Source organism: Lactuca serriola, chromosome 1 (genome assembly GCF_051521515.1).
Source record: "Lactuca serriola cultivar US96UC23 chromosome 1, Lser_US96UC23_V15, whole genome shotgun sequence".
Classification (NCBI taxonomy): Eukaryota; Viridiplantae; Streptophyta; class Magnoliopsida; order Asterales; family Asteraceae; genus Lactuca; species Lactuca serriola.
This window is the reverse complement of record NC_136408.1, coordinates 35,146,684-35,165,890: the sequence shown is the minus strand read 5'-3', so window position 1 is coordinate 35,165,890 and position 19,207 is coordinate 35,146,684. Positions and strand designations below refer to the sequence as shown.

At 33.4% G+C, this 19,207-nt stretch overlaps 1 protein-coding gene across 1 annotated transcript; it reads right to left on the bottom strand.

Moving 5' to 3' along the window:
- Positions 1–15,243: 15,243 nt before the first annotated feature.
- On the bottom strand, positions 15,244–18,782 carry LOC145082668 (protein ACTIVITY OF BC1 COMPLEX KINASE 8, chloroplastic-like). Its single transcript, XM_079023329.1, has 12 exons — positions 18,411–18,782; positions 17,947–18,075; positions 17,378–17,572; positions 17,244–17,291; positions 17,008–17,136; positions 16,751–16,875; positions 16,563–16,673; positions 16,238–16,346; positions 16,021–16,139; positions 15,794–15,947; positions 15,579–15,723; positions 15,244–15,472 (listed from the first exon to the last, which is right to left on the bottom strand). The coding sequence occupies exons 1-12, from the start codon at positions 18,519–18,521 to the stop codon at positions 15,396–15,398; spliced, it is 1,452 nt and encodes a 483-aa protein (XP_078879455.1). The 5' UTR covers positions 18,522–18,782; the 3' UTR covers positions 15,244–15,395.
- Between the last annotated feature and the right edge of the window lie 425 nt (positions 18,783–19,207).

Genomic DNA, 19,207 nt, shown 5'->3' with positions numbered 1-19,207 from the left:
TAAAAGATAAAAAACATTTTTACTATAATAATTCATTATTTTTTCTTATTTTCTTTTAAATTCAAAATTCTCAAATATTTTGACCTTTATATTTAACTTTAAAAAAAAAAGATTAACCCATGTAATACATGGGTCTCACCACTAGTATTTAATAAAAATAAGATTTCAAATCCAACATAATACAAATATACAATTTCAATATCATCTTATATTTTTTAAAACAATATTATCCTAAAACATTTTTGAGAAATTGAGTAATCTAACATTTATAAGCGATCATTTTAAACAAAATAACAAATATTTCTTTTGCTCCGGAACATAACATTCTGAAGCTGTGGTCTTCATTCCGGACTACATATTCCGGAGTTCCTACTCCGGATTATAACTCCAGTCTTTTTTTTTCGTCTCCTATATATATATATATATATATATATATATATATATATATATATATATATATATATATATATATATATATATATATATCAATGTTGTAAAAATCTCGATTAGGTCCCGATTAATCTCCGATTAATCCCTAGGCTCTACTTGACCGATTAGAGAGCGCCTAGCGATTAATCCATGCATACAAAATGACTGAAACAGTAGAACCCGATGAAATTTTAACACTTTGAAGAAGTTATGTCTCAATAGAAACTATTTGGGGTATGATTAGTGTTGTATTTATCATATTAACCTATTTTTGTATGATCTTAGTGGTATTTATGAACTTTTATATGATATTAGTCATATTTAATTTTTTAAAATATAACAAATTAGCAATTAATGGTCCCTGATTAATCTCCGCCTAGCCGATTAATCCCTTGACCCTAGTCCACCGACTAGCTAACGTCGAGCGATTTTTACAACCTTGATATATATATATATATATATATATATATATATATATATATGTGTGTGTGTGTGTGTGTGTGTGTGTGTGTGTGTGTGTTGACCCAACTCGTCGAGTTGGTCGAGTTGGCTGGACAACTCGACGAGTTTTCCTCTTGCTTAACACATTCAGTTGATCCATCGATTCCAGGGACTCTAAGGCTCAGATCTAAACTCCAAATGTGTCTTAAAGGATAAAGTTTCCAACTTTTTCCTTTACCACTACCCCAAATGCTAAAAGGCTCTTATCTAAGGCTTGAAACTCAAAAGCTTAAACCATTAAGCCCAAATCCATAAAGATCTGGAACCTTTCCTTTCCAAAGAGGTCCTCACCTCAAAATAGTCCCAAAGATTGATGTTTTATAGACATGCATGTCTAATGCATGTCTTGAAGCCAAATTAGGCCAAAAAGGGAAAAACATGCCCTAAAATCCATGCATGGCATCAAAGCTTGACAAAAACCCAGATCTAACGCATTCTGAGGCCATCTAAATCACTTTTAGTTTAAAAAAAATCAGTTTATTTAGATTTTAGTTTATTTTAGTAGCCTGCAGATGTTAAAAAAACAAATTGTTTTCTTTTTTCACACTGCAGACGTTTGGTCCACCTCTTCTACTGCAGAGGTCTACAGATATGGTCCGCAGACTGCATATATTTTACCTCAGAAAAAACAAACAACACCTAAACGTTTTTCGATAGACTATCTTCTGACCTTAATAAATATATATAAAGAGTTCATTAATAATATATATAAATATCTTCTGACCTTAATAAGTATATATATAAATATAAACTATCTTCTGATCGAGAGATGATCCCTTGTCTTTTTAGAAGATCAGGAAATAAGATTATCACCGAGAAAAACACAATACCCGAAGATCGAACAGCGAGAGACGGGACATCTGCCCCAGTCGGCATCTGAATATGCAGGAAGATCAGAAGACGGGGAAACATGAAGTTGCAGGCCGTGGTCTAAAGTCCCTCGAACATAGCGCAGTATACGCTTGAGTGCATTCATATGAGGTTCTCGGGGATCATGCATGAATAAACATATCTGCTGAACTGCAAATGCGATGTCCGGGTGAGTAAACGTGAGATACTGAAGAGAACCGGCAAGACTGCGATATAATGATGGATCCACAATAGGAGTACCAGTATTGTCTAGCTTATGAGTAGTCTCTGTAGGGGTACAAGTTGGATTACACTGAAGCATATTGGCTCTCCCAAGAATCTCAGAAGCACATTTCTGCTGAGACAGAAAGAGACCTTGAGGAGAGCGAGTAGCAGAAATGCCGAGAAAGTACTTAAGGGCTCCAAGATCTGTCATGGTGAACTCTCTGCTAGGTTGAGTAATGATAGACTGGAGGAGAGAAGTAGAGGAGGTCGTCAATACAATATCATCCACATAGAGTAACAGGTAGGCTTTGTCACCTCTACGATGATAGATGAATATAGACGAATCGGTGAGGCTGTGGTGATGAGACTCTGGGAAATCGAGTTAAACAACCACAGTTTGATGAGGTTGTCAAGTCGTTCCCATCATGTGTCAATAGGTGGCTTGTTTGGTGCATCATAAGTATCATCGATGTGGTCTTGGAGGTCGTAAGCAATGCAATGAGCAGTAAAGAAGTCACTCTAAGGATCATAGTTATGACTATTGAGAGCGAGAATCAAGGGAACATAAGTCTTGATGTTGGTTATTCTGTATGCCTTGTGAGGAGGTTTAGAGGAGGTGCTACTGTCTCCTGGAATTGGAAAGAAGGAAGAAAAGATAACAAACAGGAGGGAAGATGAAGAATTAAGAAGAAGAAGATAGAAGGGACCGACTAGGGTTTGAGAGAAGAAGTCTCTAATACCATGCTAAACCGTGATTTTCCCATAACTCAATTATACATTAAACATACGTATAAATACCAATCCACTTGGGCCAATACATACAAGGCTTACACAATGGGCTATCTAGAAATATATATAACTAATACAATATAACATGTGATCCGCTAACAATCATGCATGTGATGTAGGAGACACTCAACAACAATAATGTTGAGGTATCCATTTTCGTTTTCTTTTGTTATTTATTTTCAAGATAAATGAGAAAAATAATAAAATGAGATTTTGTATAATTTATGTTTTCAAAACCGAACATCAATTTACAATTTAGTAGTATACAGACGAAACCCAACCTTAAAAAACAATAGTTTACGACACGGATTCATGAGGAAAAAAATATTTCTTGGTTACTTGTCTTTTCTAATAAATGAAAGTTTATTTACCACTTATCACACTCACATTCAATTTGCTAAATATTATTTTATGGGTACGTTGAATTAGTTTTTTTCTTTCCCACATGTCATTTTATAAGTTTTTCTATTTTATTAAATTCTATTTTAATATCATAATTGCAATAAATGTAGTAATAAATTGATATTATTTTCATTAATGATCTTACCTCTTAATTTCAAAATTTTCAAAATTAAAGCTTATTAGCTTCTTTTATTTATTTAAAATATTTGTATAAATTTAAAAGATAAAAAACATTTTTATTATAATAATTCATTATTTTTTCTTATTTTCTTTTAAATTCAAAATTCTCAAATATTTTGACCTTTATATTTAACTTTAAAAAAAAAAGATTAACCCATGTAATACATGGGTCTCACCACTAGTATTTAATAAAAATAAGATTTCAAATCCAACATAATACAAATATACAATTTCAATACCATCTTATATTTTTTAAAACAATATTATCCTAAAACATTTTTGAGAAATTGAGTAATCTAACATTTATAAGCGATCATTTTAAACAAAATAACAAATATTTCTTTTGCTCCGGAACATAGCATTCTGAAGCTGTGGTCTTCATTCCGGACTACATATTCCGGAGTTCCTACTCCGGATTATAACTCCAGTCTTTTTTTTTCGTCTCCTATATATATATATATATATATATATATATATATATATATATATATATATATATATATATATATATATCAATGTTGTAAAAATCTCGATTAGGTCCCGATTAATCTCCGATTAATCCCTAGGCTCTACTTGACCGATTAGAGAGCGCCTAGCGATTAATCCATGCATACAAAATGACTGAAACAGTAGAACCCGATGAAATTTTAACACTTTGAAGAAGTTATGTCTCAATAGAAGCTATTTGGGGTATGATTAGTGTTGTATTTATCATATTAACCTATTTTTGTATGATCTTAGTGGTATTTATGAACTTTTATATGATATTAGTCATATTTAATTTTTTAAAATATAACAAATTAGCAATTAATGGTCCCTGATTAATCTCCGCCTAGCCGATTAATCCCTTGACCCTAGTCCACCGACTAGCTAACGTCGAGCGATTTTTACAACCTTGATATATATATATATATATATATATATATATATATATATATATATATATATATATATATATATGTGTGTGTGTGTGTGTGTGTGTGTGTGTTGACCCAACTCGTCGAGTTGGTCGAGTTGGCTGGACAACTCGACGAGTTTTCCTCTTGCTTAACACATTCAGTTGATCCATCGATTCCAGGGACTCTAAGGCTCAGATCTAAACTCCAAATGTGTCTTAAAGGATAAAGTTTCCAACTTTTTCCTTTACCACTACCCCAAATGCTAAAAGGCTCTTATCTAAGGCTTGAAACTCAAAAGCTTAAACCATTAAGCCCAAATCCATAAAGATCTGGAACCTTTCCTTTCCAAAGAGGTCCTCACCTCAAAATAGTCCCAAAGATTGATGCTTTATAGACATGCATGTCTAATGCATGTCTTGAAGCCAAAATAGGCCAAAAAGGGAAAAACATGCCCTAAAATCCATGCATGGCATCAAAGCTTGACAAAAACCCAGATCTAACGCATTCTGAGGCCATCTAAATCACTTTTAGTTTAAAAAAAATCAGTTTATTTAGATTTTAGTTTATTTTAGTAGCCTGCAGATGTTAAAAAAAAACAAATTGTTTTCTTTTTTCACACTGCAGACGTTTGGTCCACCTCTTCTACTGCACAGGTCTACAGATATGGTCCGCAGACTGCATATATTTTACCTCAGAAAAAACAAACAACACCTAAACGTTTTTCGATAGACTATCTTCTGACCTTAATAAATATATATAAAGAGTTCATTAATAATATATATAAATATCTTCTGACCTTAATAAGTATATATATAAATATAAACTATCTTCTGATCGAGAGATGATCCCTTGTCTTTTTAGAAGATCAGGAAATAAGATTATCACCGAGAAAAACACAATACCCGAAGATCGAACAGCGAGAGACGGGACATCCGCCCCAGTCGGCATCTGAATATGCAGGAAGATCAGAAGACGGGGAAACATGAAGTTGCAGGCCGTGGTCTAAAGTCCCTCGAACATAGCGCAGTATACGCTTGAGTGCATTCATATGAGGTTCTCGGGGATCATGCATGAATAAACATATCTGCTGAACTGCAAATGCGATGTCCGGGTGAGTAAACGTGAGATACTGAAGAGAACCGGCAAGACTGCGATATAATGATGGATCCACAATAGGAGTACCAATATTGTCTAGCTTATGAGTAGTCTCTGTAGGGGTACAAGTTGGATTACACTGAAGCATATTTGCTCTCCCAAGAATCTCAGAAGCACATTTCTGCTGAGACAGAAAGAGACCTTGAGGAGAGCGAGTAGCAGAAATGCCGAGAAAGTACTTAAGGGCTCCAAGATCTGTCATGGTGAACTCTCTGCTAGGTTGAGTAATGATAGACTGGAGGAGAGAAGTAGAGGAGGTCGTCAATACAATATCATCCACATAGAGTAACAGGTAGGCTTTGTCACCTCTACGATGATAGATGAATATAGACGAATCGGTGAGGCTGTGGTGATGAGACTCTGGGAAATCGAGTTAAACAACCACAGTTTGATGAGGTTGTCAAGTCGTTCCCATCATGTGTCAATAGGTGGCTTGTTTGGTGCATCATAAGTATCATCGATGTGGTCTTGGAGGTCGTAAGCAATGCAATGAGCAGTAAAGAAGTCACTCTAAGGATCATAGTTATGACTATTGAGAGCGAGAATCAAGGGAACATAAGTCTTGATGTTGGTTATTCCGTATGCCTTGTGAGGAGGTTTAGAGGAGGTGCTACTGTCTCCTGGAATTGGAAAGAAGGAAGAAAAGATAACAAACAGGAGGGAAGAAGAAGAATTAAGAAGAAGAAGATAGAAGGGACCGACTAGGGTTTGAGAGAAGAAGTCTCTAATACCATGCTAAACCGTGATTTTCCCATAACTCAATTATACATTAAACATACGTATAAATACCAAGCCACTTGGGCCAATACATACAAGGCTTACACAATGGGCTATCTAGAAATATATATAACTAATACAATATAACATGTGATCCGCTAACAATCATGCATGTGATGTAGGAGACACTCAACAACAATAATGTTGAGGTATCCATTTTCGTTTTCTTTTGTTATTTATTTTCAAGATAAATGAGAAAAATAATAAAATGAGATTTTGTTTAATTTATGTTTTCAAAACCGAACATCAATTTACAATTTAGTAGTATACAGACGAAACCCAACCTTAAAAAACAATAGTTTACGACACGGATTCATGAGGAAAAAAATATTTCTTGGTTACTTGTCTTTTCTAATAAATGAAAGTTTATTTACCACTTATCACACTCACATTCAATTTGCTAAATATCATTTTATGGGTACGTTGAATTAGTTTTTTTTTTCCCACATGTCATTTTATAAGTTTTTCTATTTTATTAAATTCTATTTTAATATCATAATTGCAATAAATGTAGTAATAAATTGATATTATTTTCATTAATGATCTTACCTCTTAATTTCAAAATTTTCAAAATTAAAGCTTATTAGCTTCTTTTATTTATTTAAAATATTTGTATAAATTTAAAAGATAAAAAACATTTTTATTATAATAATTCATTATTTTTTCTTATTTTCTTTTAAATTCAAAATTCTCAAATATTTTGACCTTTATATTTAACTTTAAAAAAAAAAGATTAACCCATGTAATACATGGGTCTCACCACTAGTATTTAATAAAAATAAGATTTCAAATCCAACATAATACAAATATACAATTTCAATATCATCTTATATTTTTTAAAACAATATTATCCTAAAACATTTTTGAGAAATTGAGTAATCTAACATTTATAAGCGATCATTTTAAACAAAATAACAAATATTTCTTTTGCTCCGGAACATAGCATTCTGAAGCTGTGGTCTTCATTCCGGACTACATATTCCGGAGTTCCTACTCCGGATTATAACTCCAGTCTTTTTTTCGTCTCCTATATATATATATATATATATATATATATATATATATATATATATATATATATATATATATATATATATATCAATGTTGTAAAAATCTCGATTAGGTCCCGATTAATCTCCGATTAATCCCTAGGCTCTACTTGACCGATTAGAGAGCGCCTAGCGATTAATCCATGCATACAAAATGACTGAAACAGTAGAACCCGATGAAATTTTAACACTTTGAAGAAGTTATGTCTCAATAGAAACTATTTGGGGTATGATTAGTGTTGTATTTATCATATTAACCTATTTTTGTATGATCTTAGTGGTATTTATGAACTTTTATATGATATTAGTCATATTTAATTTTTTAAAATATAACAAATTAGCAATTAATGGTCCCTGATTAATCTCCGCCTAGCCGATTAATCCCTTGACCCTAGTCCACCGACTAGCTAACGTCGAGCGATTTTTACAACCTTGATATATATATATATATATATATATATATATATATATATATATATATATATATATATATGTGTGTGTGTGTGTGTGTATGTGTGTGTGTGTTGACCCAACTCGTCGAGTTGGTCGAGTTGGCTGGACAACTCGACGAGTTTTCCTCTTGCTTAACACATTCAGTTGATCCATCGATTCCAGGGACTCTAAGGCTCAGATCTAAACTCCAAATGTGTCTTAAAGGATAAAGTTTCCAACTTTTTCCTTTACCACTACCCCAAATGCTAAAAGGCTCTTATCTAAGGCTTGAAACTCAAAAGCTTAAACCATTAAGCCCAAATCCATAAAGATCTGGAACCTTTCCTTTCCAAAGAGGTCCTCACCTCAAAATAGTCCCAAAGATTGATGCTTTATAGACATGCATGTCTAATGCATGTCTTGAAGCCAAAATAGGCCAAAAAGGGAAAAACATGCCCTAAAATCCATGCATGGCATCAAAGCTTGACAAAAACCCAGATCTAACGCATTCTGAGGCCATCTGGCCCTGGAGATTCATAAAGTTTTAACCTTTATGAAGCTCATGCATGCAACAACCAAGAATAAAGAGGGAAAAAGGAAAAAAAAACTTGAGATCTAGCTACACATAAAGATAAAAATTGGGTCTTGAATACTCACAACACTGCACAGGAGTGCCAAGTTGGAAACCAAAGGTTTTGCTTGCTAGATCCTTGCTTCTTTTACACAATCTTCTCCTTTTTTGCTCGAAAATGCAACACTAACTCACAATATGAGAAGAAGTGAAGATTAGGGCTCACAAGGTCGATATAAGGGTTTGGGAGGCTGATAAGAGATCAGCCTCAAAGACTTAACTCGACGAGTTGGTCCAAAAAAGTCTGCGGCCCAAGAGCTTTCTACACGTCGAGTTGAGGCCATCAACTCGACGAGTTCCCAGGGGATTTTGCCTTTCAAGAAATAAATCATATACCTGGAAGTCGGGATGTTACAGATTCATAAAGTTATAACGTTTATGAAGTTTCACCATTCCAACTTTCAGGAACAAGAGGATTAAGGGATAAAACTCAAGATTTAGCAATCTAGCATGATAAAAATTGAGTCTTTGACACTTACAAAGGTCCAAAAGAGTGTTAGGGTGAAGAATTGAGACTTGCTTGCTGGATCTTAACTTCTTTTTCTTCCTTCTCTCTTCTAAACTTCCAAGAACACCAAACAGGGGCTTCAATAATGGAGGAAAGAGGTTAGGGTTTTTAATAGCTTTAGGAGGCTGAGGGTGAGCAAAACCTAGTCTCCTCATTCCTTTAAATAGGGGTCCAACCCATAAATCTAGGGTTTCATTAAAATCACCTGCCACATCGCGACCCTTATAGTCATGTCGTGGCGGGTCATTAAACCTCGCGGCCAAGAAAACAATCGCCACGTTGTGGCCACCCTAGAATGAAATTCAAACTTTAACATAATAACTCGTACCTGACACGAGTGTTACATAAATGGTCAATCTTTAGTTTTCCACAATTCATCTTATATATTTTGATCAAAATAAAAAATAAAATGAAAAATAAAATAAATATAATTATATATCTCTATTCTCATAAATGAACAGTTTTAATGTCATTTGCCAAGTGTCACTCTAATACAACACCTCATTAATATTATGTCATGTGTTATTTACATATATTAGGCAACTCATTTTAAAATTCAAATTTACATTTTCTAATTATATGTTAAATTTGGAGTTATAATAACTTTAAATACTTGATATATCTCTTAATTAGTAATTTATTTAAAATAATTGATTAATAATTATACATTTTTATTATGAAAGTTTAATTAATTTTATAATCCGTGGTTTCCACGGGTTATGAACTAGTATATAAATATATAAGTTATAACTAATAAATTATTTTATTAAAACATATGCATTTAACACAACACGAAGAACTTATTATCAAAATTTCTATTTCTCTCGTGACAAAGGAGTAAAACTGTAATGGAATAAGTAGGGACATAGAAGTCGTAATCAAGTAATAAATGGTCAAACTTAATAAAATTGGTTGCCCTTGGAATGGCCAACATCCCATTTTCTAAGAGAATGGAGGGGTTGCATAGAGAATGATAGTCTCATGTCTCTCCTCACATACATCCTTTTGTCCCTTTCCAACACAACAAATATTCTGGCCCATATATTGGTCCCTTATAGAGTTAAACTATGATGTTAAATAAAAACTTCGAATTCAAAAATTACTTTAAGTAATGTTTAAGAAAGACTCCTCTTTATTATAACTAATTTACTAGATTATCTTTATTTAATATTATCCTAATCATGTTTGTTATTTTTTATATAATTTTATATATTTCAAAAGTTTCAAACTACTTTTATAGAACATAAATATACAAATAAAAGTTAGTGTTTATAATTTCCAACTAGTTTTGCCAAGTCCATGTTATTTTATGTATCATCACATCAAAGTATAAATAAAATACCAAAAAGATTCACAATCATCATATGAGTTTGATTAGTTATAAAAATTATTGAATTGTTCAACTGAAACACATAATAATCTATGAAATCAAAACTTATAATTTCATATCTAACTTACTAAAAATGTAATCTTATAATAATTCTTATGGCTCCTGCCAAGGGTAAAAAAAATTAGACAAAGATTTGAGATGAATTCCCAAAAGTCCAAAATAAAAAAAATAAAAAAACATAAAAAAAAAAAATCATGATCCATACATTCATAGGATAAGAATAAAGAATTAAAATGCTAAATAATGATGCATTGGTCTGTCCCAAGCACATGATCCGTCATCGGATCTAAACCAAAAAAATATAAATGAGAACGGTCCAAAAGGGTATCAAAGTAATTTCACCCAAAGCAAAGTTAGCCAGCCAGCCACATTGGCTATATAAACCAATTGGATCTTTATTTCCCATGCACACAAAACCCCCAAAGTTTGAAGAAAGTTATTAAGAGTTTGAGAAGATGGTTTCAAAGGTGGAGCAAGCAAAGGATAGTCAACAACAAAAAAGTCAAAATCACTACCACAACCACAACCACCAGCAGCAGCGTCAGTCGGTGATTCAGAAAGAGATGATAATGCAATGTAACAAAGTCAACACCACCAAGTTCAAGAGAAGCACATCACATCTTCAAGACGATGGTGTGTCTTCCGCCATTCTGTTGCTAGCGTGCATCGCCTGTGGCCCATGATCCAATTATATAGATTTTAATCATTGAAACTTTAATATATATACATATGTGTTTCGTAATTTCATAGCAGTTTAATATATACTTTTAGTTTTAATAGATTTATCGTAGTGTTTTGTTACAATATTACGTTGAAAAATGGTAAATTGGTTAATAACTATAGAACAAAGTTTTCATTTATTTGATTGGGAAAATTTGCATATAATCAAACAAATGATCAAGTTATCAAAAGCTAGATTCTATTTTGGATCATAAGATATTTTATTTTATTATAAACTTATAACATATGTTTTTAAACGTTGATTATAAATTAAATAAGAAGACAAATTCTTTTCTATGTACAATTTTCCTTTTCCCTTTTTTTTCACGTATTAAACTTGCAAACGAGCTTATTTGGGTTGTGATTGCAACTCGTGTAGGTGACTTTGGCCACAAAAATAGGTATTGATAATCAATTTTATAACAATTGACAATTTTTTTTATTATTATTTTCAATACCTAATTTCATCTATTATAACTAAAATAAAAAGCACATTGGTCTTATGTGTAACTTGCTCGATTCAAAATATGATGGTTTCCCAAAGAATCTATATATAGTATTATTAATTATTGTCTTAGCTCTAAAAAAAAATCGATATTTGATGTTAGGAGTTTTGACAGGGGATACAAACATTGAACTTTATTCATATAAATTAACTAATGTTGGTTAAAATTTTGTTGATAATTAAGACGTTAATTTGTTCAATATAGAAAATGGCTAAAGACAAAACAAGTTAAATACGTGGAATGAGTTAAAGGTCGTTTAAAATGTATTTGACGCTTACAATATCAACGTGACACTACTCTTGTTGACTAATTGACCATAACATAGTTTGATTTTTTATTCTTCTTCCTGCCCATGTTGGTTATTTAGCAAACAAAGTGGATATATTTTATACAAGTCGAAGCAACTGACCATAATATCATATGCATATGCAAATGCAATGAATATATTCGAAAACAAGAAGCTTGTCCATATATAGATATATCAAACCCAAGAACATGGGGCACGTGGTGATCATCCAGTAACTCACGTGCCACTGTTTTGTGGAGGACTCGAGGATACCAGTACTACCGTTGGGCTACATACAATGCACTCAAGAGTCAGGAATGTTTAGAATAATAATATTTATAACTCAGAAACCGTCCAAAATTCGATAAACTGTATCGATCTTTAGATTAACTGAACTGTTTTCTTTATTATATTCAGTCTGGTTAATTGAATAACTTTTTCTTTTTTTGGGTATTGCAATCAACGAACCCAATTAAATTTGACTTTGGGCTTTCCTACCAATAACCCAAAAAAAACATACGAACAAGAAACATTTTGAGTAAATTACACGAATGGTCCCTATGGTTTGAGGTAATTTGCGCGCTTCGTCCCTAACTTATTTTTTTAACTCGGAAAGTCCCTACTGTTTGTTTTTGTTGCACGCTTGGTCCCTACTATTTGTTTTTGTTACGCGCTTGGTCCTTACTGTTTGTTTTTGTTATGCGATTGGTCCCTCTCTTACCTAAAAAGAATATTATTTAAATAGGAAAAAATTATGGGATAAGTAAGGTACGGTGAGGGGGGTTGGGGTTGGGGTGTGTTTATTTAAAAATTTTAAAAAATCAAGGGCAAAATAGTTTTTTTAGGTAAGAGAAGGACCAAGCGTGTAACAAAAACAAATAGTAGGGACCTTCCGAGTTAAAAAAATAAGTTAGGGACTAAACGCGCAAATTACCCTAAACCATAGGGACCATTCGTGTAATTTACTCAAACATTTTTGTGAAGAAGGCCATCTTTTAGTGACTTACGCAACCCAAAATAGTAGTAGAATTTCGAAAATTCCAAAGCATCCAAAAAGTTATTTATCTACTATAATAAATGAAGATTTTTTTGCCACATGTCATCTTGTGTGTGTCGCTATAGATGTATTTTGCATTTTGCTTCGTGCTAACCTCATTTCTATGCTTAGAGTTTTCATTTTTCCCTAGGATTATGATTTTCAAGCATTGCATATACTTACAATGTTTTTAGCTTATGTTGCATATTTGAGTTTTATGATATTTATAACAAAACAAAATTGCAAGAATGGTCATTGTGGTATGTCAAAACTAACAACTTTGGTCCAAAATAGGTTTGGCTCGCAAGGATGGTCCAATAGTTTCGTTTTGTTGCGAGTTTAGTTCAATTTCCTATGAAATTTTTTATAATTGCCCCTTATTATTTTATTTTCCATTTTTTTTTATTAAAACAATTAAAAATAAAATAAAAATAAAATCTCCCTCCCTCCCTCCCTCCCTCTCTCTCTCTCTCTCTCTCTCTCTCTTTCTCTCTCTCTCTCGGGAACTAGATAATATTGACCAAAATCAAACTCCCAAAATCACTACCACCAATCTCTCCTCCTCCCTAACGTCACTACTACCGTCTCCTTCTAATCGGAACCATCCCAACTTAATCACCACCGCCCCTGATTTCTCTTCCTCCCACAAACCAAGAAGGTTCCAAATACAGATCATGAAAACAAAGATATGAAGGTTTTTGTAAAATAAAGATTGTTGATTACAATCATCCGAGAACCAGATGCAAGAACGAAAGAGAAGAAAATGAGTAAAGAAATCGACTTTCTTTAATTTCTACAACAAAGTGAAATCCTCCCTTCTTTGTTGACCTTTCTTCTTCTTCGCCTTCACAACTCCATCTGTAGTTGCGTGTACAAGTATCGCTTGTAAATAAGAGATTCTCATCTCCTATTTGGCACCTGGAAGTGAATCGATTTATGAAGTTGTTTCATCTTTTACTTTGCTTAAATTGACTTCAGAGTTCCGATTCTCGATGAGAAGCGTTTCTTCCATGGGACCATGAGATTTTTGGGAAAAGAAAACTAAAAGGATAGAATCGGTAAACAAGAACGAAGAAAACACATTGTAGATTTGGATTTGGGATGTTAGATAGTGGTGGGTCACGACAGGGGGAGGCGAAGGAGCTGCTACAGACGACTGTGGTGGCTTTCTTCACCGGAGAAGTAAGAAACAAGGGCGACCATCAAGAAGACGTGGGTGACCGGTGATGTTTTGGATCATGTCACCAGGGGCTTAGATGCGTAGGTTGGAGGAGGTGGTTGGTTGCAATGTTATGGCTCCGGTGGTGGGGATGAAAATTGTTATCAGAATTTTGTTCCGATCGATTTGTAGGTTTCAAAAAAAGAGAGAGAAGGGGAAACGGGGAGACCATTTTACATACTTGTATCTATTGGAATCGATTTTAGGCCATGAAATTGTTGTCTGAATCTGTATAATGGTGGGTCTCGATTTACTCGATTTATTTGAAGATAGATTTGCAGGTATTCTTTGTTACCAGATTAGCCAAACAAGGAGACCCCCAAAATACAAGGTTCTTTCATCTGGTTTTGAATGTTTTATGTACTTAAAAATTGTTGAACATTCATAGATAGATAGGTGTTTTTTAGTTTTGAATTAGATATTGGTTATGAATGCTAAATATTTGATGATTTCGATCGAATCAACTTTTCTTTTGCAAGAATTTGAAACAACAAACAAAAACAATTTTTGATTTTTGATTCTTTTATAGTGGTGGCATCCGGTGGTGGTGGTGGCGGCGAGGGGTGGTGATGGTAGCTGTAGGTGGTGGTTAAAGAAGGAAGTGGTGGACAGTTCCAATAGAGAGAGAGAGAGAGAGAGAGAGAGAGAGAGAGAGAGTGAGAGATAGATCTATTTTCTTTTTTGATTTATATAATAAAAAAATTGAAAAATGGGAAATACCAAGGGCAAATCTGTCATTTTAAAATGTTTCAAAATTTTTGGACCAAACTCGCAAGAAAATCAAACTTTTGGACCATCCTTGCAAGCCAAACCTGTTTTGGACCAAACATGCTAGTTTTGACATACCACATGGACCATTCTTGCAATTTTGTCTTATAACAATGTAGTTTGTTATTTCAATGCTTTCCCTGAGGATAAAAGTTCTAAATGACTAATGAGTTCAAACATATGTTCATATTGATGCTTAAATCGGTGGTTAGAAGATTTAGAGCTTGTGGACATTTACAATATATTATTAAACTGATATTTGAAATAGTATTTACACTTTATGGTTGCTTATATTATTTTCGATCCGCATACCCTTTTTGACAATTTATTTTATTCTCAAAAGATTTTAAATAGTTAGGGAAGTTCACTGCACAATTTACCTCAAATAGTTTTCAAACAATTTTTTTAAAAGACTATTTCAAACTACCCATGCTATAGATGTTTCAATTGGTTATACGGAAGTAAGGAGCATCATGCAAGAGAAACCCCATATAGCATACGAACAAACAAGGGGCTCGATTCAAATTAGAATTAAAACTCACACTTTTCTAGTGGTATAGTATACCACTGTACTAATTAAATTGATAAACAAATGATTTGACTCTACCATAAACAAGATTTATATATATAAAGCTTCATCTATATCAATTACGGTTGTTTCCCCAAAATATTCTTCTCAAAAACCCACGTTGGTTTCGTTCTCTGGTCCTCATATCCTCGACTGAAAAGATTATAATAAAACATATATAGATACTCTACGATTATAGTAATAAATAATTTCAAGATGTAAAGAGTTGTTGAAATTGAGTTGATGGAAGGCAAGGCACCTTTTAGTCTGCCAGCAAGAAATAACGCTTCTTCAGCAATGGGCCTCCATTGCTCCGCACATGAGTAGTCGATTCCCAGACCGACACTAAGCCCTCTCAACAATTGCACCGTGCGAAGAACAGAAAACAATTCCTCCGGAAAAGACTAAACAAAGTAATCCAATCAGTGTAATGGAATGACCGATTCCATTCCATCAGAAGTGAAAGACACGTACCCGTACTGCGACTTTTTTAATTGAAGAATCTTCCGAGAAAGGCTGCAACACCTTCACTCCGGGTGGTAATTTTGTATCAAACATTACCTGAGCCAACTTAAACAATTCCGTCTTTTCATCTGAACACATGCTTAACGTATCTATGCCAAGTTCCCTTTATAAATATAATTACACCGATTAATTAACATTTATTAGTCTAAATGGACATAATTTTTTTATGTATTTACCGAAAGCCCTCTGACGCCCTTGTGGGGTCATTATCAGCTATAGCTAGAACCAAATTGGCATAACCGAGCCTCAACGTGTTTGGAAGATCTTTCACTTGTCCATAATCGAGCAACGCCACCTAAAAGATAATTTAACAAAAAAAGGAAAAAGAAAATATAAATTCAAGCATGAAACAGCATTGTTTAGAAGAAAAAGAAAATTAAGCCACATAATTACCTCTGAGCCTTTACAGATGAGAATATTTCCAGGGTGGGGATCTGCATGAAAGAATCCACTCTTGAGTATCATCTGTCCATATGCAAGTGTAAGACTTTTTAGGATGTTCCTGCATTTGAAGAGGGTCTTCACTTAGAAACAGACCTTATGTAAGTGTTTCTTTTTTACTTAATGCAGAAAGAAACTTTTTACAAATTTGCCCTAGTTTACTTTTTTCCTTCCATTTTCTTAATTATTTATCAAACATCATTTATCCAGATAACACTATTTAAGAATAAGGTGGCAAACCAAATTCTTCATACTCTCTAAGTCTGTGGGGGCTTACTGCTTTGCTGCTGCTGCCATCTTACCATCCGGATTTATGCCCCTTTTTGTAATTTCATCTCCAAGATTCAGAATCGGGATCCCATCTATATACTCCATTGCCAAAACCCTCCTATTTTTCAATATTCAAATTTAGAAAATTTCAAAAAGGGGGTATTTTAGACATTTTACTAGCAGCCAAATACTCACCTGGTGACCGCATTGCGTACAACCCGTGGGACTTTAACAGGTGTCTTTCGGTTAACTGAAAGTAGAAAAGCTCTAATTCTATCCATGGCATCAGCTTCTCTTGTAAAATCGAATTCATACCCTATCTTGAATGACATGAATGAAAACAAGATTAGTATATTACAATTTACAAAACAACAAACGTAAAATTACCTAAGTGTCCCTAGCTTTATTCAAAACGATTATCTGATTGTGATTCTTGGGTGTATTTTATTCACCTGTTTCTCCATTTCTTTACACACGGAGAAGAAATCAAATTTGACATCTGTCTTTTGTATGCACAATGCAAAAGCTTGCAAATTCCTAATATCTGTCATCATCAAATCTTGAACACCAGGATGTTGTACCTATACCATGTATTATAATTGAAAAAGATATTTAGATTTTGTAAATATAATTAAATTAAATAATTCTCCCCTCTCAGAGTAATCATAGATTTTTTCTGTGGCCTTACCTTGACAACAATATCATTTCTATCACCTTTTAACCTAGCTCGATGAACCTAAATCAGAAAGAAACACATGTGAGGTATAATATAAAACATTCAATTGAACAACTTTTAGTTTTTGGTTGTGATAAACAGGATACCTGTGCAATTGAAGCAGAGCCAATTGGATCCCAATCAAATCTTTCAAACATTTCATCAACACTTTTACCTAATTCCTTCTCAAGAACAAGTTGCACCATGTTTGATGGGGTTGCAGGAGCTTGATCACATAGAGTAACTAATCTCCTCACCCATGCAGCTGGTGCTAAGTCCGGTTTTCCAAGAATTTGAGCAATCTAACAAAGTTATTATATAATATATATATATATATATATATATATATATATATATATATATATATATATATATATATATATATATATATATATATATATAAGTATTATAAATTTATAATCCTACAATCAAAGATCTTGATAATGGACTTAATGAGGACTTAATCTCATAAGCTATATGTGGATCTTTCTTTTTTGCTTAATGCAGAAAGTTGGGAACATAAGCTGAACTGAAAATTTACCGATTACCCAACCTAATCCATCACACAACAAAAATACTACCACCCATATAGAATTACAAATTAAGAGTCCATAAAAAGGCAGAAAGAGCAATACCCATCATAAAAAGATTCAATTTTTTTTTATCAAACACTAACCTTAAGAAAGAATCCACCCATGTCAGAACACATGGAATAAACTTTTTCAGCTGCATGTTCATGTTGTCTCTCCCACATTGCTTCTGCCTTCTCCACATCCTTCTCGAAATTAACTCGAAGCTGAAACACCTGATAATGCAACACACCATAAAATGAAAGCATCAAGAAACCATGAATACCTCAAATTGGGACAATAATGGCAAGAAAACACTTTTACCCACAAAAAGAAAACGTCGAGAAACAAAGAAGAACTGAAATTGGGATAACAAAGGCCAAAAAACACAATATAACCCCAAAGTGATAACATCAAGAAGCCAAGAAGACCTCAATTACGAAAATATGGCTAAGAGAACACAAGACACCCGAAAAAATATATATATAACATCGAGAAACCAAAAATAGAACCTCAATTGGGGCAACAATTACTATCTGGCTTACTTCTAACGATTGCTCGAATCGTTTACCTTATAACCAGTGTAGATATCCACAGCTCGGGCCCAGAATTGGAAGGAGCGTTGCCATGGTCTAAAGCCAGTAGAAAACTTCTCTTGAAATTCTGTGAAATCAAGAGGCATACTGTGAGTGTGTCTTTGGTTCCTACTTCCCGCAAGATTATTCGTGAAACTGGACGAACATGGGAAAAAATAAAGGGGTTTTGCTCATTATATGTGCGTGATTCAAGTGGTCACCCTTTTGCGTTACTCCTTGATTCCATTTTGAGCCATGCGAGAATGAGTGAAGGTTTGGAACTTTGGGTAATATCGGTTAGCTAGAAATGTGGCTACGATGGAATTCTGGAATTGGTGCTGGGCCCGTTTATGCTATGCTAAAATGTGGAGCGTATCGTTATCTAAACACTCAAGGCATGTGCTATGGATTTTAGGAGTGTTCAATGATGAAATTGATGTCTTGTATTTTTCTTTAAAAGAGACGAGTTGGGTTGTAAATGAACTCAAATTTAACTGTGCGTGAATCGTTTGGCGGAAAATTCATTTATGTTCCTTTAAACGAACGAACACGAACAATGATCCCGTTCGTTCAATTATGTTCATGAACGTTCGTTTATGTTTTTTGTTAATGATCGTTTATGTTCGTTCATCTAACTTCTTTTTTATGTTCATATATGCTTAATTGTGTTTTATTATATTAATATATCATATGTTCATATATGTTCAAGTATGTTTTTTTTATCTTGTTTATTTATGTTCGTTTGTTTATGTTCGTTTAGCATGTTCATGAACATAAACGAACGAGACTGAAC